Source organism: Notechis scutatus, chromosome Z, assembly GCF_049901735.1.
Source record: "Notechis scutatus isolate UNSWTSFEM ecotype Mainland chromosome Z, rNotScu1.2, whole genome shotgun sequence".
NCBI classification, from domain to species: domain Eukaryota; kingdom Metazoa; phylum Chordata; class Lepidosauria; order Squamata; family Elapidae; genus Notechis; species Notechis scutatus.
In genome coordinates this window covers 99,149,433-99,176,213 of record NC_142025.1, presented here as the reverse complement: position 1 = coordinate 99,176,213, position 26,781 = coordinate 99,149,433, and the positions used below count along the sequence as shown (strand labels likewise).

The 26,781-nt window shown below is 39.4% G+C and overlaps 1 protein-coding gene across 1 annotated transcript; it reads left to right on the top strand.

The window, feature by feature from the left end:
* HOXB13 (homeobox B13) lies at positions 1 to 25,484 on the top strand. The gene is made up of 3 exons (XM_026669619.2): positions 1 to 697; positions 6,488 to 6,748; positions 24,907 to 25,484. The coding sequence occupies exons 1-3, from the start codon at positions 1 to 3 to the stop codon at positions 25,482 to 25,484; spliced, it is 1,536 nt and encodes a 511-aa protein (XP_026525404.2).
* Positions 25,485 to 26,781: the final 1,297 nt, after the last annotated feature.

The following is a 26,781-nucleotide window of genomic DNA, read 5'->3' as shown; positions in this document are numbered from 1 at the left end:
ATGGAGCCCGAGGCAGCCTTCGGAGGAGCCCGGAGGAGCCTGGACGAGGCGCCCAGCAAAAACCTGGATGGGTTGCTGAGCTTGCCTCCCTTCCCGGCCGGCGGCCCCTGCAGGAACGCGGCTCTCGCCGGGGCGGGCGGCGCGTCCAGCCCCCCAGCGCACGGCCCCTCCGGTTACGCGCCCTTGGATGCGCCCCTGCCTCCCTTCGGCTCAGGGGAGCCTTCTTTGGCCAAACAATGCATCCCGTGTCCGGCTGTCTCACAGACGCCCTCAGCCAGCAGCACTTCGCCCTTCCCTTACGGCTGCTTAAGCGGCGGCTGCTATTCGTACCGAGTGGCCCGCAGCGCCCTTAAGCCGTGTCCAGCCCCGCCCCAGGCCGCCTACACAGCTGAGAAGTACTTGGAGGTTTGCGGGGCTGCAGCCAGCGCCCCCGCCGCCCCAGAGGATTATACGACTCGCCCGGCTGAGTTCGCATTCTACCCGGGCTACGCTGGACCTTACCAGTCCATGACCAGCTACCTGGACGTTTCTGTGGTTCAGACTCTCGGAGGACCTCCGGGAGACCCCAGGCACGAAACTCTCCTGCCCGTCGATCCTTACCACGACTCCTGGGCCTTGGCCGGGGGCTGGAACAACCAAGTGTTTTGCCCCAAGGAGCCCAACCCTCCAGGGCCCTTTTGGAAAACTGCCTTTACAGGTAAAGCTTAGTGCCTGGAGAGGAAAGAACACACTGCCACTCTCGCAGGTCTTTGGGGGGGCGGGCTAATGGGAAGGGTTGAGGAACCAGTCCTGGAGCATCAGAAAAGTGTTTTGGGTCTATTCTGCTTGGAAGACCCAGTTTCCAGCTAGGGGTGTGTTTTTGTCCCGAGAAGTAATTTTGCAAAAATGTGGGGAAAGTAATTCAGTTAGGTAACCTGTTTGCATGATAATTTTCCACAGATTGGATTTGGGGGATTGCTGGCAACAGTCAGGATGTAATTTGTTCAGGATTGAACCCAATGCCTCCATGGTAAATGGTTCCTTTTCCCTTAGCATGAACCCAAGTGTCCACTGCAGAGTTTAATTGAGGACAGGTAAACTTCAACTTGATATTTATTTAGTAGGCTTTGCCCTAATAAATTGTCTATATAGAAGAACTGCAAACTAGACGCAGAAGTGACATTTTGGAATTTTATATTTTTCATTCCTTGGTGTCTCTTTCGATGCTTCTGGGCTTCTCTTGATTCTTCATCGACAATTGAAGCTGTCCTGGAAATAAGACTCCCCCCAAAAAAAATATTGGATAGGACAGAGTGGCTTCAAACCCTTTTCAACAGATGCAGAAAATTGTTGGTACAGTGCCTCCCTCCATATTATTAATCTGCTATCAGAGATTAACCCAAATTTAAGATAGAGGCATGCAGGTTGGGGTATTCATTGCACCAAGAGGATTTTTCCAAAGTTAGCATTTGCCCAGGAAGGAAGAGAAAAAGGAATTTGGGAGCTCTCCTGCCTCACAAGGTGTGCTGGGCATACATCATCTAACGCCAACAAGAGGTTGTAAAAACTACTAGGTTGCAATATTACCCAGAACAACCTTCCCCAACTTACTGCCTTTTTTGAGTACAACTCCCATCATCACCTTCCATCAGAATTTCCTAAAAGGCCCAGAGCTTTGTGAAGAAGGTAGCTCAGACTAAGAATTCAAAAAAAAAAACAAAAAAAAACAGCCAAGACTTTCCTTGCAAAAACTGCCCCTCCAACTCCAATTCTACATGATAGTCTGAATAATCCTATCCCAGTCTAGACGCCTACAGAGTTCTCTGATTTTGTGACTGCAAAATGTTTTCCCCTTCCCCTATATGATGACTCTCCCTCCCCTTCCCTTTATTTGCCAGATTCATTTTAGAGTGTCCAAAAAAAGTGAGGGTGGGGGAGAGGGAGAGGGAGGGCAACTTAAATTGTTTTTAAATGTATCTTGGATCAGACAGTCTTTCTTATGAAAAGAAAAAAGAGGGGGTGGGAGGCAATTTGAGGAGCAGCCTCTCTAAACACCATCCCTTTGCCCAGTGTTATGATTCTCTTTGTGGTCTACAAGTGGCTGGGGGTTAAAATTCTGTCTGATTTAGCTTTAAGAGATTGTGGGACCTCCCTCTTCCTGCTACTTTTAGTGCTGTCTCAAGGCCAGGCCACCACAATTTATAGTTGCAACCCATCAAGCCATTACCGGCAATTTAAGCTTGTAAAATTTGGTGAGAATTCTCAGGGAGTACATGTGCTTCTCCATGCAACCCTCATCAGCAGTCGCCAGGCAAGTGTTGGCTTAAAAGTTAATTTGTTATTTTTACTGGCTATTCTGGAAGCTAATCTAAATAGGCAAGATAGCACAACAGAACAAAAATAAAAACCTTCCTCTGTATACTTCTACATTTCAACATGCTTCTGTTTAAGTTACTTCTACAATAATTTTCTACGAATGTCAAGCATAAGAATATATGTTTGCCCCAGCTTATGCTTAAAAGGTTATTACCAGCTCTAGCCCAATATTTTTGAGAGGGGGAATGTCAAGGGGGAAAATGACCTATAATACAAGTGAATATTTTTAATTGAAAGATAATCAGTTTATTTTCAGTGCTGTTCTGACTAGCAACCACAAATCCAATCATGTTCTTTCCCATGTTGCTTAATTTTTATGTTTTTTTTTAAAGTTTATGCTTTTAACATGTTGCTTTCCCCCATTCAAGTAAGTATTGATTCCTGGAACTTCGTGGACAAATCCATGTAGTTATCTAGGCAGAATTTTTTGAAGTGTTTTATCCATGCCTTTTTCCTGTGGTTAAGAGAAAGTTACTGATTCAAAATTATTCAGTTGTCTTCTGGGCCTAAAGCAGGACTAGAACTCAGGTCTCCCCACTTGTAATTCAGCACCTTAATCATTAGATCAAACTAACTGTCACTGCTTTAATTAACAATACACACATTTGAAAGAGTCTGCCCAAAGTGCAGTATCAGGAAAGAAATTTGCCTATTTATTTTGAGCTCAGTGTTGAAAATTCTTTCTCAAAGTTTAAATTAAAATTGACAATTCATTGAAACAGTATTTTGTTAATAGGTATCTGTTCTAAGCCATAATATTAATTTCATTTTAGTAGCAACAAGATCTCAATGGTATATTATCCAGCCAATATTTTAAAATACACTGTGTGCATCATTTCATATTGTATTCTCTCACTTTTATTTATTACTTACATTAGTACAACTTTATTAAGCTTATCTAGTACAGTTGAAGATGAATATGATTACATATAAAATACTATCTTATAAAAATTATATAGATTTCACAAGCTAAACAATTTTGTAATCTATATCAGAGTTATAAGTCACAATATAATGTTTCACAAATGCATAAATAGCATACACCCTAGTGGCTCATCTTTCCAGAGATCACAAAATCACATTCTTTTAAAAGTGTTTATTTTAAAACACTTACTTAGATAAAGTATTTCAAATTAGTTACCATATCAGTTATTTCAGAAAATAATGATAATGATAATAATAATAACAACATATTAAAAAAATCCATAAAAAAGGAATGGGATTAGCTAAATGGGGCATTTGCAGGTCATTCTCCCTGTTAATGGCTGTGGTCCCAGTGGTGGAATGAGGTAATTTTAGACTCAACTTATTCATTTTCTGAGGAGTGAAGAACCTTCTTAAATGGTGAGTGTATTATTTTACTTACTTGAAAATGTAGTAAACTGATTGACTCCATTATGACTGTCCTCTGATTGATTGTAGGTGATTTGAAATAATCTCCCTCCTGTACATCAATTTTGGCTTCTGCCACTGTTTTACTTTGAAAGCATCACTTGAGTTCCCCTCCCCAACTGAGTTATTAAAGCACAATATTGATACAGTTATTGTTACTTGTTGAGGAGTATGTGTGCGTGCATACGTGTCTTCAAGTCAGTGTGGAATCCTGGTGATTGTCTGGGCAAGCCCCTGAAGTTTTCCTGGCAAGATTTTGGAAGTGGTTTGCCATTACCTCCTTCTTAGGACTAAGAGAGTGTGACTGGCTCAAGTCACCCAGTTGGCTTTGTACCTAAAATCTCCCAATTTCTAGCCAAGTGCTTTAACCGCTATACCAAACTAGCTCTCATTATTGTTACTTACAGTTGCATAATTTTAAATAAATTAAAAACTATTCACATTCTGTAATTCTGCACAATTCACACTGCATAAATGTGTATTGCTTTTTGTTAATGCATCACACCATATGTAGCTTGCAAGAAGCATCTATATCTTGCATTAATGTTTTAGCATTACACATACTGCTGTGCAGTATACTTGCCAGCTTCTCTATATATTTGCAAGAAAGATTGTTATTAGAGAGTAAAAAGATAAAAAAAAGTATTAGAAAAAAACAATCTTTAAATTCCAACAAATCTATCTTACAGGTCAGGAATTTTCCAATATTGTTATGCAACTTAAAGCAATTTAAAATCTAAGAGATTACCATGTTTAGAGGATAAGCACTGAAATTTAAAAAATTCATCAGTTGTGATTTTTAATTGTAAAAAGCATGAGTAATGATATTTAACTAAATTAACTCATTATGTGAACTCATGCTTTTCACCAAAAATACCATATATACCATATACCATATAATACCATATTATATATATGTATGTGTGTGTGTGTGTGTGTATATATATATGGGGTATATATATATATGGGGTATTCAGCTTTGTTCGGGTATTTTCCCACATCATTATAGTTGTGCTTTTAAAGTTGTAGCAACGTTTCGGCAGAATCTCATCTGCCATCATCAGGCTTCTGTATTGTGTTCGTCTGTGAGAATACCATACATGTAAGTACCCTCGAAAACTTAAGAAAAGAATATATATAACACATTGTATAATATACATACATACATACATACATACATACATACATACATACATACATACATACATACATAGAGAGAGAGATCCAGTCAATGATGTAAATTTTATACACTGGCAATAAATACATTTTATTTAACTTATATAAGTCACAACTAAATTCCTAGAGTGACTCATTTTACATTAATGTTCAGATCTGTATTGATTTATTTCATGTATAAAGCATGAAAGTATGATGACTGAAAGTAGACACCTGAAATAATATTTATTTGTTGAAATCAACAAATAATTTTGAGTAAAAAATTTCTCATAGACATTTAGACATAGACATTTAGATTTGTGCTTTTTAAAAGGAATGTATAGCTAGTAGTGACAGAAACAATTCCTATTTTCTTTCTTGTGCTTGATTAAAAAATGCAGTCTGGGTAGTTTACAAGTATAAGCTAGAGTGGACTACTATGCAATGTTAATATGAATTGTTTTGCCTTGCAATATTTAATGTCCAAAGATTCTCCCAGATATACATTTGTATTATTTTTAATTTAGTTCACTGCAAAATTGTACATTTGTGGATATGGAATTTGCCTTGTAACAGCACTATGAGCTGCCTGGGTGCAAGGTCTGTGTTGTTCTTATATTTAGTTCTTTCAGCATTTCAGTAAAAGGAGCAGTTTTAATAGCATTAAAAGAATAGCTACAATACACTCTTCCTCCAAAAGAACCAAGGGGCAAGTATTGAATTCCTTGAGCAGCAATTACTACTGCTCAAGTAGCTTTGTTTAAATTCAGTAATTAAGTGCAAGGAAAGAGTACACCATTAACGTTTGCAGAAACACTGAGGACAGCAAAGTGCCTTGTATCTGCAGATTTATATGAATTAACAACTCCAACACCCTGGAAGTACAATAGCATGCTAAAACACAGAGTTATGACCTTGAATAATAGCCTAAAGGTTTATCCTGCTTTAAAAGTTTTACCTGGGAATAAGGTTTTAGAGAAAGGGATTGGGCTGCACAACAGATTTTAGCTTAAAATCAATTTGCTTGCAAAGATCTGACCCCACAACAAGTATGCTACCTTATCCGAACTCCTTTGTGATTTTATTCTCTTTCATTATCAGAATAAATTAATCTCTAGGGCTACTTTGCCTCGAGATAGAAGGTTGGAAAAATGGGGGGGTATTGCAAGGGTAACATGGTAGGGTAATTGAAAGTAACACTAATTATTTGGACGGGGAGGCAGAGAAATTCCTCCTAAACAAAGACCAGTTTCCCTCAATGCTTCTTGGCTCACGCTATGGGCCTTGCTGCATTTTGCGCAGATATTTTGACGGAGATTTAATATAAAGAGAGTGGGATTCCAGGCTCTCCACCCCGGTCTTGGAGAACCGGAATGGAATGTGAAAATAAGAGGGGTCAGGGATAAACTGGGGGGGGGGAATCCCAGCGCCCACTGCCCTCTCCGGGCCCCCCGGAGAAGAGGCCAACAAAGGGCTGGAAGGAGGGGGGGGGGCTTTACTGAACATGTGCGCCTGCCAATCTGCCTGTTTGCCCCTCCACTCGCGGCTGCTTTAACCCCCGTCTCTCTTTCTTCCCTCCGGTCAGACGCTGTAAGTCAATCGCCCCCCGAGGGCTGTACCTTCCGACGCGGCCGCAAGAAGCGAATCCCGTACAGCAAAGGGCAGTTGAAAGAGCTGGAGAAGGAATATTCCAGCAGCAAATTCATCACCAAGGACAAGAGGAGGAGGATTTCCGCCGCCACTAACCTTACCGAGAGACAGATCACCATCTGGTTTCAGAACCGGAGGGTGAAGGAGAAGAAAGTGGTGGCCAAGGTCAAAGGCGCCAGCGGCAGTAGTGGAGGCGGTGAGGACGCCTCTTGAGACACGCGCGAAGGAAGGAAGGTGGCCTGGAGGCAAAGGAAAAACCAGGGGGAGCAAGGAGTCTCGTGGGGTCGCCCACGTGAGGCCTCCAAAGGCTCCCGCCCCCTCCCTCCGAGGCCTTCTGCTAAGAGGCGGCGGCCCTATCAGGGGCCTCTGTTGATCTCTCGTCACCTTTTAAATTTGTCCTTAATAATATATTTTTAATTATTATGGTTGCTATTGCTGCTTTGTTTCCCCCGAGAAATTAATTAAATTAAATCAAATCACTGCGGGAACAGCCGATGATTAAAAAAACAAGCGATACTCTCCGCTTTCTTTTCCTGATTTTGTAAGAGCGGAAGGAGAAAAAGGAGAAGACCGTGTGCAATTATTTTTCCTTTCTTTTCCTTGAAAAGAAGGTGCCTTAGGGCTTTTCTTCTGCAACCTTGCTTTCTTTGTCTGAAATTCAGTAATCCAGAGCTGCTTTAAGGGGCAAGGAGGGTGGGGAAGTAGCGAAAAGGCACCCAAGAAAAAGAAAATCGCCTAAAATCGACCCGAATGTAAAATAAATTTTCAGTGACCTCGATGGCTCGTTTGCCGTGGGAGCCATTCTCTCTTAGCTGAATGAAGATAGAATGAATAAAAATAGAGGTAAAAGAATAGTAATCTCTAATCTGTATAATATTGTAGTGTATGTATGTGGTGTGCACACAGTACAATATTATGCTATATATATATATTGTATTACTCACCTATGATCATGCATACTTAGCATAATCTGTTTTGCGGAGGGGTCAGATAATTGCCTACACTATACAATTACTATTATATATTTTATTTTAAGACTTCATGCCGCATATGAAGGTTGACCACCCCCGGAAACTTTTGTTCATATTGATGGTGAATCATACAATATTTGCATACTACCAAAAACTAATTAAAAGTGCCTTTGAAGACACTGAAAAAAGCCGTGAGGGAATTTGCAATGTAATAAACACAAGTTACTGCATACCGAAGGAAAAGCCATCTTTAATGTTTTGTATTATTTTTATTCCCTCTTAGAGGTATCCATCAAAGTAAGTTTTGTTGCTATAGTTCCGGGCACAAATTTTGCCCTAGTCATTCTGGAATCATAACGTTTTTGTCTATATATTTAACAAAGGGGCATAGAAACATGCGTACGCGCTTTTGCAAGCCATCGTGCAACTTTTACAGTTCCCGCTTTCTATTGCCTTGAAAGTCTGCTCAGATCTTCAGACGTTGGAAGGGGGATCGTTGCAATCCACGGAGCCTTCAGAAGTGGGGGGAGAAGAGCATTCGGCGACTTAGGAGCAGGTTCCATCATCTTAGTGGTGATTTACGGAGTGTTATATGGCGTCATTCAAAGGGTCGCGGAGCCGACAGAACAGCGATGATGTCATCGCTAAAACTTCCAACTGAGTGGAATGGAGTCCAATGGAGTCTCCAAGTTGCCTTGGCAACAGGCAGGCTTTGTATAGCCACAACAACGGCTGGGTGACGCTGGAAGATGCTGTAAATCGTTCGCCGAGAAGTGGCCATTCAAAGCAACTGATTTTTTTCCTGGTCAATACAACGAGAGAGATTTACGTTTCGAATATCTATTGTTTATATATTGGATCTGGAGGCTGAGATTTTGAAATTGCCATGCAAAGTGGCGCATAAGGCTTGGTTAGCCCTCGGATCTCCACACTTCCACTGCAACCCACCAGCCGAAGCAAGCGGAACTCTGCGGGAGGAGCCTGAGAAGGGAAGTGAGGCGCTGCCCTCGAAGTACCTCTAAACAAACAAATAATCTTTCCTAAAATTCTAATTTTGCAGAAGTATTTAGAAACGTCTCTGGAGCTCACACTGATTATGATTCGATAGGAAAGGACACCCTACATATCCAACCGCACGTTGCTTTACCGAAAAGTCTGATGAGAAGATGTGCAAGTATATTGTCTATTTATATATTTTTGTATTTCATAATGCATTATCCAAAATAATACAGAGATTGCACAAGCGGTACTGTATTTATTATTTGATCAACGATAGTTAAAAATGAATACATATGTGATATAAAATGCATGAGAAACCAAATATGGGACCGTGATAAGTATTTTGAAACTTCCAGCCTTTTATTCTTTAGCCCTTTCTTTCTCCGAAGAAACTTTAGAAAGCTCAAAGAACAGAATGGAAATAGCTCCTCGGTTTACAAACAATTTCCCACTCCTCGTTGGGATCCAACTTCGACCTTTTAATCTGTAACAAGGGCCTACGGCAAACGACTGCCTCTTCTCTCAAGCGTCGATCATAAACCTCAGACAAAGGTCCCGTTTTTTATTTTAGGGCCTCAATTTATTTCTCTCCGTGTTGATAACCACACCTTTCAACTAGCAGGCTTGCTTCACACCCTCTCCGGGGGCTGTTGTCTCGCAGAATTAAATGCATAAAACTCAACGAGAAGTTGACACAAAAAGAAAATGCGCTGGTCCAAGTTCAAGGATAAAAATGCTCCCTCAGTCTCCAGGAGGTTAGACGTTTTAAAATGACTTTGCTTGTCAAGTGATTTTATAGCATCTGCTGTGCGGTGCCTACTTACTTGGTAGGTGATGGAGGGGAGGAGAGAAGCTCCGCAGTTATGCTCCTTAACCATATGGTAGAAAGAAGCAGAAAGCAAAGCACTGGCCAAACTACCAACAAGGGAAGCCAGATTTTTTTCTTCAATATTTTTCTTCTTCAGTTGAATGGTGTCGTCTCTGCTTGGACAAGTCCCCAAATTTTCCTGGCAGGTTTTTTTGAAATGTGTGTGTGTGTGTGTGTGTGTGTGTGTGTGTGTGTGTGTGTGTGTGTGTGTATATATATATATATATATATATATATATATATATATATATATATATATATATATATGTGTGTGTGTGTGTGTGTGTGTAGAAGTGATATATATATATATATATATATATATATATATATATATATATATATAGATAGATAGATAGATATAGATATAGATATAGATATAGATATAGATATAGATATAGATATAGATATAGATATATGTAGAAGTGATTTGCTTTTGCCTCCTTCCTAGAATAGAAAGTGACTGACCCAAGGTCACCCACCTATCTTTGTGCCTAAGGCGGGATCCAAACTCACTCTTGATGCCTTAAAATCACTACCCCAAACTGGCCCTGCATATTCCTCAATATGTACTTCTAAACTTGGGAAATTCGTATTTTTTATTTTATTGAACATGAAATGCCTGTTGATCCTCCGACCCAAAGACCTAGAGATTTCTCTCTAGGCTTTCTGGAGATCAGCTGATACACGATGTTTCCAGGGCTTGACCCTAACTAAATCCATCTAAAAAGAGGGATGCAGGAGCAAAAAAGGAGAACCTATATATTTTGGAAACGGGGAATACTGGATATCCTCTGGGATGATCTCCAGTTCTGAGTCTTCGTGCGCATATACCCTCTCTGTTGCACCCCATATAATGAAAATATCAACCTGAGAACGCAAGATGAAAGATTGGAAGGAGAGAGCTTACTTTAGAGGTGCTTTTGCAACCAATATTTGCTATGTCCAGTAGCAAGGTAAGGGGAGAACAATTTTCCATCCACTTTAAATTATGGTTTAATTTTGACTCTAGAAGTCAGGACTTGGTTTATTCCCAGCAGATAGGTCGTTTTTAACTTTGACTCAGGTCTCTCACCCTGGGAAGTAGAGGTTCTTAAAAAGCCAAATAAGTTTAAGAAGCTTCCCATAGAGGAAAATATAGTGTATATAGCTTGGTGCTCTCTCACCTTGTTTGCTTTGAGACCTTTCATTACCCAACTAGGTAACATCATCAGTACTAGCTAGCACGAGGTCGGCTCCCTGTTTACATAGCTTGTCCTGCCAGTGTTGATGGGTGTGGTTTTTAAAGGTTTGTTAAGGAAACTATGCTTGCTTTCAATATTAAGCCAGGAGCACCACCTTCTGGTTGCAAGGTTTAGCACAGTCGGCAGTGTTTCCTTCCCTCCTCCCTCCTCTCTTTTTTTTCGCCTTTCCCTTTACTCCTTTTACTTAATGTGTTCCTACCACATTAATGAAATTAGTCTACGCCTATGTCTCCTTTCACATTTTCTATCAATTTTGGCGGATTAAATAAACCATTAAAAATTACCTCCAAAAGCTAGAATTTCCTATTTTGTAGATCTGAATTTAGGATAAAAAGTAGGACAAACTTGATTTGGAGCTATTAATTTTACAAACATCGCAATTAAATAGCCAAATCTGCCCCTGCCATATTTTGAACTTAAAAATAGTGAAAATTAGTAAGTTGCATGTTCAATAAGCTCTGTTATGTGTATTCTTCTCTCTCTCTCTTTTTTTAAACAATAAACTTCTATGAATATTTTCGTGGACCTTCATGTGATTACTATCATTCTGAACTAGGTGAACAAGGAATGTGTCTAAGTGGATAACGCTATGTAAATTAAAGAAGATACATTTATACAACATCACTTACCTTACCCACACAATTTTAATCACACAATTTTAAACGGGGGAGGGGAGAAAGACATCTTCTGTATGTGTGAAATGTATTGTTTATTTCAATGTAGGTTGCTTCCAAATCAAATCAAAACCTACCCCCATTCCCTTGTCTAAAATAAAATACCTTCATTGTTTGCCTTCCCTATTTCCAATTCATGGAATGTCCATTCCCAAATTATCCTTTTTGTCCCTGACTCAATTCTTCTAAAAAGATGAATTCCTGAAGCCGAATGGAGAAGGCTTTGCCTTTTGTTTGCAGCCAGAGAATTGGGGGGAGGGGATGGGGGGGAGGGAGAGAGGATTTGGAAGAGACCAAACCTCTGTCTAGTTGCTTTTTCTAAAATTGCGGCCAAAAGAACCAGATGAACAAAATGGCTGGCACGCATCAAAAACACCAGGGTAAGAATGTGGGGAAGAGCACGTCATCGGATCTACTCACACTGATCTGAACAAGCACACCAATGCTGATAATAATTTTACCACACTGCATAAAATTCAAACAGCAAACCAATTCCGTGATCGAAATTGCCCATTTATTCATTATCTGGACCTTAAAAGGATTTAAGTTTGATTTTACTAGAGCGTCTGTGTTCAGAGAGACATGTGCAGAGACAAATGTTCGCAGCGCCAGCGACGTGTGCCCCTACTCACACTTCTTTCAGATGAACTCTGTTCGAATTCTGCTTTCAAAGCCCAATTAATTTCAGCATCAGGAATTAACGCTACAGCAGAGTATTTCAGTTCACCCTAGATTAACTTCAGCGGGATTGGCCTTTACAAGTTGGTGCCTCTAAATGTGCTACATGCTGGTTTGGGATTAATGGCGATTGTAAGAGTATTCTAGAAAGACTACTGGGTTAGATTTGGGAGTAGGTAGGGACCCTGTGCCAATTTATCTTAGAGGAAGTCTAATGAATCAAGGGAAGTATTGATCTTTGTAGGGACAAGAACAAAGTACTTTCTCTCTTCCATCTATACAAATGTTGTTTCATCTTTAAAAATCGCTCACAACTCAGGACCTTAAAGAAAAATATTTTAAACTGCAAAATCTTGAACATATTTACAAGGGAATTAGTCTCATGGAGTTTAATAGCAATTAACTAAACGAGACTATATATTTAGGTCTATATAAATCTACATATTTAAATTTTCTCTAAAATTTGTTCTATCAATATTAGTGTCACATATAAAAACCCCGTGTTCTAATTTGAAACAGCAGCAAATATCATCTAGGTAAATTATTTCTGATTGCCTGCATATTTGCAAGATTTGTTCATTACCCAATGGATGTAAACATACAGGCTAATCATGTACAGTGGGAATTAGAGATCTGGGAAAGGTTGCTACATACAACTCAGTGGAATGTTTATTGTGTACTCCCCTTTGTTTCTTGGAAACCAAAGTCAGAAAGATGTTGGTAACATCTTTTTCTCTGACATAAATTTTATTAAAAGCCAGAAGTTTTTATAAAAGGTGAAGGTGCTACTAGACTTTTCCTCCTGATTTTTGGCTACTATAGACTAATGTTATTGGAGATTAAAAAAAGTTTCTCAAAGGCTTCCTTCCTTCATTCCTCCCCTGCTTGACTTAAGATAGGTCCTTCCACTTCCTTTCCTTTCCCTCTTCCAAAGTACTTAGATTATTATGTACCCCATTCCTATAAATCACACAGCCTTTAATGACAGCTGTTTTCCTTCCCTTCTTGTGGAATACAGACATTGGTATGCATATACATCCTTCTTTTCTTTTCTTCCCCTCCCCTCCCCTCCCCATCCTACCCCCTTTCTCTTTTCTCATTTAGATTCACTTGGGGACCTGGGATGAGGGAAGGGGCCAAGGGCAACTTTCCCAATGCTACAAAACATTGGGATGGGAGAGAAAAACCTATAAAAAAACCTTTCCTGCTGCTTGCGGAAGCATGCCTGAAATTCTTCTTTAAGGCCTTAGAAAGAAACAAAACACACCATACTCACGCTTTCCCCTATATTTAAAGCATGGGGTTTGTCTTTAATATAAAATACTTTTTACACAAAAGGAATTTGTGTTTTTGCCTCTGTCTCTGTGCTTCACCATCTGGTTAGCCATTTTTGTACTATTCAAAAATTCTCTTTCTCTCCCAGTTCTAGTTTAGATGTCCCATTAACTAATCCCCATTTTTCCTTTTAACTTCTAGCCCTCCACCCAAATTTATGTTCCTGGGTGAGGTTTTGTACAGACCTCCCACGTCCTTATACACAAAGCTGTGTGGACAAAAAAAGGGGGGCTAAAATAAGTTTTTTTATTGTCAAGTTCAATGGCAAAACAGCAGTTGTTGCAGTTGTTTCCGGAGAAAGAGCTAACATTCCAGTCTTTAAAGTTAAGAGGGGGAGGGGAGGGGAAAAAGGGAAAGGGGAACATTGGATTCGTTTAACTTGCATGGCACAAGCATGAAACGTGTGTATGAGTGGGAGAGAAGAGTTAAATATATTAGTAACTACTGGTAAGGTGTTTTTTTTTCTCAAAAATGAATGAAATATTTTAGTCTTTTTATTTGAAATTGCCCAGTTAGTTTCTGGATGTGCTGGAAAATTTCCCTAGGTACAGAAATAATAAAAGTGATACCATAATCTATGACAACTTCTGCAACTTTTAGACATTTAAGTATGAATTTATTTATTGGCATATTTCCTGCTTTTATGCCATCTAATTTGATAACAGTTTTGGAGAACTAAGAAGTTTGCAATCTTCTACTACGCAATTTGGCTAGTTTTAACAAGAATTTTTTTGCCTTGTTAAAATTAATCAGGGTATAACTAAGTTAATTCTATTGCTCTCAATAGGATTTGATCTAATTATAATCCATCCCTTGCAAAAGCTAAACCTAAAACCAGCTAAACAAAATACAATTGCTGTGTTCACACAAGTTATGTCTTTTGATACACATTATAGTTTAAGGATGGCTTGTTTACTCAACATTGGCTGGTTTTTCATAACCTTCTTCCTCTTAAACATTCTTCAGGCCTAACTTTGAATGTTCAATTAATCCATCTAACTAACATGTCTCCAACTTAATGTAAACTTGTTCTTTTCTCCAACTAGAGAAAAGGTTTATCAAATATTCTACAAAGGTTTGTGCCATTTATTTCCATGAACTTGATATAATCTTATGTAGCTTCCTGTGTTTCAGGAATCCGGTATTCCTTCCAGTAATTTTGCAATAATAATCTCTACTCTGTAATTTGTAGTTTACAGAGATTTTAAATGAATCCCCAAGGGACTGTTCAAGCTTTTGGGATTATATTTTTGAAGTGCTAGAAACAGTCATAATTTTAATTCAGATATATTTTTGATATAAAGCTTTTCCATATTATATACCACTTTTTCAAATTATGTGCTGCTAAACAAATAATTCTTATTGAAATATTAAACTGAAATAAATGGAATATCTTTCTCAGATTAGCCTGCATAGCAACCTTTTTGAACTTTTTGAAAATACACATTCCTATCTATAAGACAAGGAAATAAATATAGGCAGTAATTTTTAAATAGCTGAGTAGGACACACTTAGTAGATCTGACTGAATAGCAGATTTAGACAATTTGATCTAAGTTATAGCATATAGCTGTAAGAAAGATAAGAACTTTTGCATCCATTTTATTCTATCCTACTTTTTTTCTATGTATGCTTTTAGAAAATACTTCGGAGAGAGAATGGAACATATTTTATGGTTTTTATTGTTTTAGATCATGTTTTGTGAAATGTTGCTAAGTAAATAAAAAATCGAATAACAATAATCTAGATAATGTTCAAATAATTACCTTTACCTTTATGTACCTTTATTAGTTGCTGTTACTTTATCTACCCAATTGTCATGACATCATTGAAGCCACTGAGCCCTTCTCTATAAGATTTGCTGAATGCTCAGGAGCTGAAAGGCAACCAAATAAACATACTTGTGTGTGTGTGGAAACTTGGCTTTAATAAATGTTTGATGGCCCCTCGGTTTCTTTCCTTGAATCCTAAAATCTCTACTGAAGCTGCTATTATTTAATAAAGACAGGATCTGGGATCAGGACTCAACTTAGCAGAATGGAATCCTTTCCCCTCAAACCTAAGTGGACCGACTTAGCTGTACACTACCACTTAAAGGACCATCTGTCTCCTTATATATGTCGGTCCAAAATCTGAAAAAACCTAATCATATCGCAGCTGTGATTCCAAGACCACCATCTCCTATGATCTTGGGCTTGGTCATCATCTCTTTGTGCTTGTTTACTTCATTTAACATACTTAGACTAATCCCCTTTGCCTAGAGTGCAAATGGCAGCACTTTGCTAACTGGATTTGACTGACCAAAGACTAGTTTGATATGACTTTGGAGTGTTTGGAGAAGAGGCCAAATTCCCAGGGCTATAGATTAGAAAGCAGACCCTTGGCAATGTCAAACCACTTATGTATTTTTGGTGTGCGCGCGCGTGTGCATGTGCTTACGCGCGCACACACACACACACACACACACACACACCGACCAATAACATAAGAATATAGTATCAGTAGAACTCCACTAGAAGACTTTCCTGTACCTGTGTTGCCAATGTGTGTTCTTTGTGTTCAACATGCATGACATTTGTGCAACCTATGTTGGGGCCCCTATTGCTCATTCTGCTGGGATCCACTCTAGATACATACCCCAAAGCCCTGCCTAAATCTCCATTTATTGATTCCTTCTAGGAATTTTCATTCCTATCTTGCAAATTTCATAATTTCTCAGCTTTAAATATTGTCTATGTTGAAACTGACCTCAGTGGTCTCCAAATCACCTTTCTCTTTCCCCCAGTATGTCCTCTCCAAAAGCCAAAATCCCAGTTCTCCCTTTCATTAATTTTCCCAGCATCTGCACCATTTTTTTAAACCATGTGGGCTTCCCCCCAGATTATTTGGCAATCTTGTGTTATCTGTGGCTCTGGGAAATCAAACAATTCCCCAGTGAACGATTTTATTGCCCTCCTATCCTCCTTCCTCTCCCTTCCCTTCCTTTCCTTTGTCCCAAGTTCATGGCTACGCCGTAAAAGGTTGTACTGATTAGCGGGGAGGAGGTGGGCAAGAATTTTGCTACCGATCTTAAAATCGTCCTGCTTCCTGCTCCCTACCCACTAACGAGTAACACCCTCCACGCCCCATCTCCCTGCAGCAAGAGCCTAGAGAGAACATTATTAGAGAAAAGTTGTTTCCTGGGACGGCTGAGTAAGGTGTGTGTGGGGGGGGAGTCGTGTGACCTTCCTCCTTTACCACCAGCCTCTCATCAAAACAAAACAACAAAATGGAGAAATCAAAAAAATATAACCACCTGGCTTTTTCTAAAAGTAACATTGCACATACAAGCACGACTGTTACTAACAGAGGCGTCAGAGCAAAGAGGAGGCGAAGCAATGGCTCTAGGAATTGTTCGAGATGATGCAAGAACACTTGGGCTATAGAATTGCCTACTTCTCCTTCCCCACCCACAAGCGAATGGTAAGTGTAGCGCTACGAACCGCATGTCCTGTAACAAACCGGGGTGGGGATGTCTCATTCACTGCACCATTGCTAAGCAACTGAAAGATGAGCCCTCCGGGAAATTCTCCTGCTGAAACCTCCCTTACGCAATAAAATTGTTTTAATTGCGCAAAGTTCCTTCGTTTTCTAACAAAATGGCAAATCTGAGCCTTGTTCGTGCTATATATAGAGTCTGTTGTACAGCAATGAATAGAAAGGCGAGTGGAGTCGAGCTTTACGGTAAACTCAACGAAAGAGATTGCTTTCTTTCGAGGCAATGTTTGGAAAGCCAAAAAGAAAAATGAAAAACTTGCCTACTTATTTAAAGTTGAGGGGGGCGGGGCTGAATGAGCCGTGTTCATATTTAATTATTTTCGGGATAGACCACTGAAATCCTAGAGTAGGTGATTGAGGCATTTTTTTAAAAAAAGAGGATCTCCTTTAAATCCGTGTAGCTCTGCGTTATTGTAGATTAAAATACTGGAGGAAATTTTCCTGGATTTTTTCCAGACGGGACGTTTGTCCCAATTCCCCCTCTAATTTGCACAAGTCACCAACTACAGGCACCCGTGATCCAAATAGAAACCAAAATATCCTTTCTGCTCTCCCCCAGCTTCAGTTCTTCTCTGTGGAGGCTTTCAACCTTGCTCAAACGTTTTTAACTCTGCCTGTTCTAGAGGAATCACTTTACAGTTTAGAAATTGTTTTTCCTGTTTGTCAGAGGGACTTTGAAAACCTTGGTTGCTGCCTGAGATCTTCTGAGGTGTTGTTGCCTCCTTAGAAAAGGCCAGATTTGCCAAGAGGGATCCCAATGGAAGCACCTCAAAGGCTTCCCCTACTTTCTGCTTGAAGATGTCAAGCCAAGGACACCCATCACAAGTCTGAATAAACGGTTCCATCATCAAACCAGTTTAAGAAAGATTCCCCCCCCCTTTGATCTCCTATAACTTAAGCACATTTTTGACCTTCAGTCTAAGCTGAAGGAGGACAGATCTTGACCTTCTGCAAGGTCACATCCCCACTTCTCTCCAGGAGAAATACACCCAGGTTGCTCAGTCTGACTTGGTCATACCCTTCTTATTCAGCAAAGTTTCTAAAGCATCAACCTTTTGCTTAAGGGGAGTGATAAGGAGTCAGCAACTAAGGGGGAGAGCAGAGTCCATGGTCAGGCTCTGTAGACAGCACCCTTTCACATTCAAATCAGATACTTACTGTAAAGTATCTGATAAGTGAACAAGAGGCCTGGATTAGGAGAATTTAGTAACCCTTGAAAAGATAAAACAAGGTTGTCAGAATTTGCCCCATTGATTTCAGTGGGATTTTTGTGCAATTTGTAGTCTGGATTCTACCAATTGCTGCCTTTGGCTTCAATAAATGCCTTTTGTGTGTGTTCTTTAGAAATGTTAATAGTAGTCAATAATAAACACAAACGTTCTTCCTCTCATTCCTCATATAATAGTTTCTAAGAATTGAGTGAATGTCAGATTTTAGATCAAAATAATCTCCTATAAAATAATTTTCTAGGCTTCATAATTAATATAAATTAAATCTTGAAGTGAAGGAGCCTGAAGCCTACAGATAATGATATGAATGAGCTTGAGATTCCCAACATAATTGTGTGCTTTTTATAGGTGTTCTTTTATTCTCTTCATCATTGGTGCTATTTTTATATTGGAATTTGAGGATTATTTAATTCAGATCCTTTTGCATGAGGAGATACCATATTTGTAAGAGGATGGTATTCAATAAAAACCAATACAGCAAATATAAAGATAACAAAAAGAACTAATAATTCTGCTCAATTTTTATCTTTTAAAAAGGCTAATATCAAAAAATTTCCTTTTGTCAACCTTTAAATTACATTTAGCAATCTATATTTATTTGTCTTACTTTAAATAATACATAACCTTATCTAATTTGCATTGGATTTCTCTCCTGCAATTTGATATTCTTGAAATTAGAAGATAATAAATAATGATAGTTTTTAATAGGTGAAAGTGTTTTGTTTTTTAAAGCAGCCAATTTAAATTAGGATGTTTTCTTTGCAAAGGAAATCACAAATTTTCTAGATAATTTCTCAGGAGCACATTTAAATGTTCAGATCTGATAGTCAAAAGCTGAATCACTTATAAACATTATTTAGAAGGAGTTTGTTTGAATTAACCTGGGGAAGATTTGGAGGCTGAAACTTTTTGGTTGCAAGAATGAACATTTAATTAAACTATTGAAAAGGCTGATGCCCTTTCTGAAGGGGCGAGATTCACTAGTATTTTTCATTCATTTCTGTTATATGCTTTACCTATGAAACAACATCCGACATTTTATCACTAGGATCCCATTCAAGTGTTTTCTCTTTTGCATGAGTCTATTTGCAAGTATTTGTATTCACTGCTAATGAGAGTTAATGCATCTCATACACAGAAATGCTAATGAATTAAAATTAGGCTGTAAGGAATATGAAGTATTGTACCTCAATATATGTTTCTCTGTGCATGCATGTTTCCTTATACTTTTGCAAGGCTATCTTGAATTTATATTATCTTGAAATCATCTTGAATTATACTGAATTAATAGATAAATTATACAATAAATAGACTGAAGGATGCCATTATTCCATTCACATGGTGTGCTCCCCCCTCCCCGCAATTTTTCCATTTGTTTCAGCTCTTTGCCAATAAAGTAGGCAGTTTCAGTCATATTCATTTAATTTAGAATGAATCAGATTGATCAGTATTCTATATCCAAGTAAACGTATTCTTGCATTTCCTTTTCACTTAAGCATATATTGGAATTCCAGCAAGTTCATTCTAACTTTCTGAATTCTATCCATTTTCGATATAGCACCCTTTAAAACAAGCCCAAAGCAGCCTTTAAATATCAAGTCCATGTTCGTAGGTATGCAGAGAGGAGGTGTGGATTTTTTAAAATCTTTTCCAGATAACTAGAGAATGGACAAATTATTATTTGAGGAAGGGACACGGGAAGGAGGCAGAGGGTGATTTCCTCCAAGTCTTGAGATTTTATTTATAAAAGAATGTAGACTAAAAATTAATTTTATGATGTTGTAGTAGTGGTTTAAAAATTTATATCGAAAGAGTTTAAAATTACACCAGTCTTAGTACAATTCAGATTGTTCGAAACCAATTGTATGATAATTTAATACAAGTACCTCAACCATAAAAGTGATAGTGGAACTTGAAAGCGAAGATCACTGTAATTACTGTAAACATTGTAATTAAGGCAAACTATATAAACTTTTTTTTTGTATGAAGGGGTTTTCTAGATCATTATGTGCCAGAGTTTCGGATCCTTGCGAAAGGCATTGTGATGATGAGAGTTAGAAAATAAAATGAACTCGTACGTTCAAAAACGAAAGGAGAAACAGTCACACCACCAGGTTAAGAAAGAGGAACGCCAACCTCCCTTGTTGCATACGCTGCTTACGATCTGGTTAAACATGTGACATCACAGGAGCCAATTAGAACGCAGCATTCGTGTTTATCCTGAGTTTTATAACATTTTTGCCGAAGCTTGCCTTAAGGGAATGAAGCAGATTGTGAAATACAGATGAATACCAAACCAGTGGGTACTTAAAAGTGTTAATGCAATACTTTCTTAATGTATTGAGATAATCTTACAACTGCTTGTAAATTTCAGTTTTTGAATTGGTCAAAGCGCTAGAATATATAACTGCAATGCTAGGAAGAGTGAGATTTCTTAAATATATTTAAGTAAACAGTTGCTCTGAGCTTGTATCCACCTTATTTTTTGTTGTTGTTCTAGTTAATAATACTAGTAGTGTCAAGGGTTTTCCGGTAGACTAGTTTATCATTGTCACTTACTAAAACCAGAGGTTGATGCCTTGAGTGAGATTATGGTGATGGTGGTGATATTAGAAGACTATTTAAGAATGAAGATCACCATCTAAAATCCTGCATGAAATCTAGAGGCATAAAGGTCCCAGTGTTTTTAGTAGAGGATTTTATTGCGCCAAATCTTACCTTTTTCATAAAGGGTTATAGGAGCTCCATCATCTTCCATTAGTGGCTGTTCAGTTCTCTATTGTATTAGAAAATGTATTAAGCTGAAAGAAAATTGTACCAGATCTTTTGACCTGTAGAGCTAGTATTCCTACATATGTCAACAGAAAGAGAAGTTTGTTCTATACAAATCATAGTATGATTTGCTCAACCTTAAATATTCTTTTATTTAACAGAATTCTTAAAAACATTCTGACTAACAATATTAAATAAATATGGCACTAACATTTTATCTTACGTTTAGAAGAAAATTATATTTATTCTCTAACATCACATAATTAAAATTTCCTATCCAAATGCCTTTATTATTACAATATTTCCCTTAGTTTCTCTGTCATCTATTTCCTTAGATTAATGTACTGTGTAGAAAAAAGCAGGATTAGAACTCATGGTCTCCTGGTTTTTAGAACTCAACAGTCTCCCAGTTTTAATCCTGGTGCCTTAACTGCTAGACCAAACCGGCTCTCAATTCACTTAACAGCAATGGAAAAGGGATAATAAAATGTGAATGATTTAATGGTTACATTGCTTAACTTCAATAGTTTCAGTACCATTTGTGGTCATACAGATAAGTCAAGAACTATCTGTAATAAGAACAAGCTTTTCCTTCCCACAATAGTGCCTAGGGAATAATGTAAGATGCTATAAATTATTATTAAGAAAATGGTTAGAGAGAAGGCATGTTTTCATATTCACCAAAATTTATGTACAACGTTTCATTTACAGGTAGTCCTTGACTTACGACCATAGTTGAGCCCAAAATTTATATTGCTAAGTGAGACATTTGTTAAGTGAGTTTAGTCCGATTTTACATTTCATGCTACAGTTGTTAAATGAATTATTGCAGTTGCTAAGTTAGTAACACTATTGTTAAGCGAATCTCATTTCCTTATTGACTTTGCTTGTAAGAAAGGTGCTAAAGGTGATCACATGACCCCAGGACACTGCGACTGTCACAAATATGAATCAGTTGCCAAGCATATGGATGTTGATCACATGACTGGGAATGCTTCTATGGTTGTGAAAAACAGTCATAAGTCACTTTTATCACAGCAATTGTAACTTCGAATGGTCACTCAATGAACTGTTGTAAGTTGAGGACTATTTCTATTTGTCTGTCACATCCACATCGTTTGCAAGCAAATTTCTCCCATATGTATTTCTCTGAACCTACACATTTTTATGTGCAGCCTCTGAAAACTGCATTGCAACATTCCAAGTCAATTTGGAGGATGGATGTAAGGTTTTACATTTTCCTAGCAATGCCACATAAATGTGGCATTTCAACTGTTGAATTTCAGTGGTGAAATCTATGCTGATCTAAGAATGCCCTAAATGGGTGCTCTGAGTCATGTGTGTTGGAAATTTCCCCATTCCTGCTCTTCTGATTAATTTGAATAACCAGAAAGAGCTAAGGGGGTAGGGCTGAAACACTTAAGAAAATACTACAGCCATCTTTGGTGTTATCTTTGGCCACTTTGTGGGTCTAATTCTGTGCACTCGGGGCTCTGGCATTGTTTATTGCCAGCATTTGGTCTCCAAGTGATTATTTCTAAGGGAGTGTACAGCTATCAACTGAAGGGAGATTTATATACCATGCCATTTGAAACATACTGTTTTTTTCCAACTCAGTTGTGTCCAGTTCCTGGACACTGCTTGTAGTTTTCCTGACAACATTTTTCAGAAATAGTTTGCCTTCTTTCTAGGGCTGAGAGAAAGTGACTGGTCCAATAATCAGCCAGATTATTTTATGCCTAAAGTGGAACTAAGAATTCATTGTCTCCCAGTTTCCAGCCAGATGCTTCAACCACTTAGCCAAATTGGCTTGCATTTGAGAGATATTCAGAGAGTTAAAGGGAATTCAAGAGATGGTGGAAGAAGCTTCAAAACTTCCTACTCATGCAATCATCATCTTGATTACATAACAGTTTTCAAGATTGTTGGAAATTGCGACCCTATATCATCCAAAGGCAAATATCTATACTTCCTACCATTGAGGGTCTGTGCTGTCCAGACAGTTTAGAGTTAATGGGATTTGGGATAGTTAGTTAGGAATTGAGAGCTGTCCCCTTAAGGGAATGCATCATGGTAAATGTAAACTAAGGTATCCTGGGAAATGTAGTACATGTCATGTGGTCATATCTGTAACCCTGATTTGTCACTGAATAGACCCTTGGTGGGTCGGGGGAGATTTCTTCACTTTTGCCTGAACACAGCCTCATGGTGGCAGCTCCTCCCCCTGATTCTACGACTATGGGATGAAATATGGGATAGAAAGATTGCTATCATTTACACTACGATTTCAACTATGCAAAGAATTGGACATTATATGCATCTTGACATAACTGTGAGTTACTTTAAGGATACCTAATATAATCCAATAAAAGAAACTTTGTATGGAAGAATTTGTAGAGTTATTCTATCTGTCTTTATATTCAGCAAGTGAACCAAAAGACAGAATAGTAAATGATAGTACAAGCTTGAAGTCCTGAAGCCCATCAGTAAAAAGATGATTAATTTGGACTCCCAAAAGTAAAAATTTGAATCCCTGCAATAAAGACTAAGATATTTTGAAGGCAGGAGTAAATGTGCATGCTACTCCCTCAAACCTCTCATCGTGGATGCAGGAAGGGGCAAATTCCCCCCTTTTTCTCTTCAGCAAAATAAGTGCTGTGTCTCAAGTTACAGCTCCTAACTCAGAAAGAACTAATTTGCAAACAAAGGGAGGAGCCAGGTATGATCCATGTACCCCTGTCTTCCCTCAGTTACTATCTACATACTCTTTTCAAATGCAGATGAAGAGTCAAAAGTAATCTCTTCTTGTGTTCTAAAAGGAAAGCTAAATTTGCTCTGCTCATTCAAACTGAAAAGCTTAGCATTTCTTAGGCTCTTGGCTGCGTCGAAGATACAATAAAGTGAGGCCCCTGCAGTTCTCTGGCCACTTTATTCGGGTTATAAATCATTAGTGGAGGATCTTGTTCAAAGCAAAGGAGCACATTCCCCCCCTTCCAAGACACAAGGCTAATTCAAGCAGCTATATGAACAAAGGAGCAATCTCTTTTTGCTTGAAAGCCTAGAGTTTATCCATCTTCTATCTTTACTAAAAAAAAAAAAAAGTATAACACTGCATGCAACCTTTGGATTGCTGCATTTGTTTGATGAATTTCTCTTCCAGCAAGTAAGCAATAAATTCATTTGGCGCTCACCCCCTCTAAAGTCTCAGGCAAAGCAGTCCACAGCACTATCTGGTGGTCAAAGAAGAAATTTCCCAGAGAATTCAAAGAATTTTTTTCAAATTTTCACAAGAATTATAGGAACTTTCCCAAATTTAACCAGTGTTTAACCAATGAAAATTCTGATTTTTGTGACTATTGTGGAAACATTTAACAACTTAATTCAAGGTTCCAGTACTACCTGCAGCCTAACCTGTGCTTAGCAACAGTGTCTTCCAGACCTAGCCAGTACCACCAACAGGCCTATTGTGCCAACTTGTGTAGCAAACAACACTAACAGGCAAACCCGTCTTTCAGACTTAGCGACAACGCCTCCTATAGTGCCAACTTGTGTAGAAAGCACAAAACGCACTCTAAAAGCAGCCATATTGTGTACTGTATTAGCACCGCCCAGATCCTGCAGCACCACCTATGTGCTCAAGTACTAAATTTAGCAGAAACTCCTACTTTCTGCTACCTGCGCACAGCGCCCCTTAGCAAAATAAAGGGAATTACATGAAAAACCACTAAATTTTCCAAAATTCACCTTTGCCAATTTGAAGCATGGCAACTTCTTCAGCCATGACAGATGCCCTTGAAGTACCAGAGGACTTGAACCCTCCACCCACCCTAGATATAAACATGGAGCCCAGTTCCCAAAACCAGAGGTAGCTGGACCTCATGAAGCCTACGACCTCAGGAAGAATAAGAAGCTTACCAAACCCATGGAAGCACACTTACAGGAAGATTGGGAGGGGCAATATCGCCACTATGCAGATTCATGGTTGGAGCTAGAGGAGATCTGTGATGCCCCAAACACAAGCTGCCCCCCAAGAAAATCCGCACATTGCTAGATGATCTAGATGCCCTTCTCGCACGGTGGAGAAACAGTGAAGATAAACTCAAGTCCATCCAGTCAAGACTGGGTGACCCAAAACTCCAAGCACACATCCAATCCTTTGAGGAGTTTCACAAAGAACGCGAAGACTGCATTGAGGAAAGCAAAAAAGCCCTCCATGCAGCACTCCACAATGTGCTACAGCTGGAAGAAGTGTCAGTGGAGTGGGCCATGTCCAACATAGCTCCTCGATCACATGTGGCCTCCTCCCACCATTCCAAGAAAGCCTCTTCCCTCCATCCCAAACTGACTAGATCGCCAGCAGGTTCCAGGGTCTCACGCCAATTCTCTGCTGCTGGGTCTCACCATCCCTCCAGAGCATCCTCCCGTCACAGAGGTGCATCTAAGGCCTCCAAAGCAGCAAGTTATGCTGATCGGGCTGCAGAAGCTGAAGTAGAAGCTGCAGTAGCAGACACAGATCTACGCGCAACAGAGGAGGTGACACGGCAGAAGGCAGAAATAGTGGCTCAACAGGCAGAAATAGCTAAAGCTCAGCCCACAGCGCAGGCCAAATTGGAGTTGGACAAACAGTGAAGAGACTTGGCAACAAAGAAGGTACGGGCTGCAGTATGGCAGAAGATGCCAGACAATGCCCCCTTCAACTTTGACCTCGAAGAGTTGGGAGAAGAGAGCCCAGATACACAGGTCAAGGGCTATGTGGATGAGCAGCACTCACTACGAAATGAGCAGGTGGAACTGCCTCAGTTACTTAGAAATCTCCCACAACCAGGGGAGTACAGGGAAGAATCTCAACCACAGACTCTAAACGTCAGTCGCGCAACTGACGTTGTAAGACCTAAAATACGAGATTCACTTCCCACCAACAGCAAACCTTCCCCAACTGATGTTGTATGACCTAAAGTCCGAAATTGTCTTCCCAGGATCAGCAACCCTACCCCAATGTCTCATGGCCTGCCGGGCAAGCAAATTAGCCCACCAGTGATCACGACGACTTCTCGACAAGTAGACATGCAACCAACGACACCTGCCACACTTAATCCACAGGCAGTAGCATTCCTGCCACAACCTCAATACTACTCGAGCTCACAGGTACAACAAGATAACCACGGCCGGCCTACACAGCAGCGTGAAGCTCCACCATCATCTCTGGAATGGCAAGACGACTTTCTCCATAAGTACTAGGAGGAAGACTACAACCCATCGTTGACATGTAACCCGAACCCACCCTACAAGAATCCAAGAGGAGAGGACTTCCAGTGATGAGATATGGGCGAACGCAGGTGCTGAAGCTTGCTCTGGGTTTCATGCTATCTCCTCTTGCTGTTGGAGTGACCCTTAGGGGTGCACGCACCTTATAGAGAAGTGTGCCAGTTGGGGAGACTCAAGTCGTGGTGTTGAAAAGGCGATTCTCATTGCGATGTAGAGAAACCCTGTGGAGACCGACAACAAGAGACTGTCAGCAATGGCGGTCCTAAAGCCTTGATCGTTGCATACAAGAGGAAGCGAGTGAGTGACAGACTGTGGTGAATGAAGAGTGCAAGTGAAAGAATTTGCGATCCTGATTGAGCATTGAATATTGGAGTATCTTAGTCGGAGTGAAGCCCGAAAACAGCGGCCAAAGCAGATACGAGCGGCGGCGAAAGCGAAAGGGCTCATGAGATGGAAGAGGGTAAGGACGCGAGCGATCAGACAGAGAAGATAAGAGAATTGGAGGGATCTGAGAGACTGATAATAATTGGGGGAGAGGAAAAAAAGAAGAAAGAAAGAACAATAATGTAATTTAAGGGAACTTTGAAGGATTTGAATTGTGGACTTTGGGGAAAATTGGAAGGACGAACTTGAGATGGGGGGAGATTTGAAGTAAGGAATT

Excerpts from the sequence above, each read along its gene's own strand:
- HOXB13 (XM_026669619.2), top strand. The coding sequence starts at position 1 with ATGGAGCCCGAGGCAGCCTTCGGAGGAGCCCGGAGGAGCCTGGACGAG. Across the intron at positions 698-6,487 it reads TTGGAAAACTGCCTTTACAG|ACGCTGTAAGTCAATCGCCC; the intron begins GTAAAGCTTAGT and ends CCCTCCGGTCAG. Across the intron at positions 6,749-24,906 it reads CAGCGGCAGTAGTGGAGGCG|ATGATCTAGATGCCCTTCTC; the intron begins GTGAGGACGCCT and ends GCACATTGCTAG.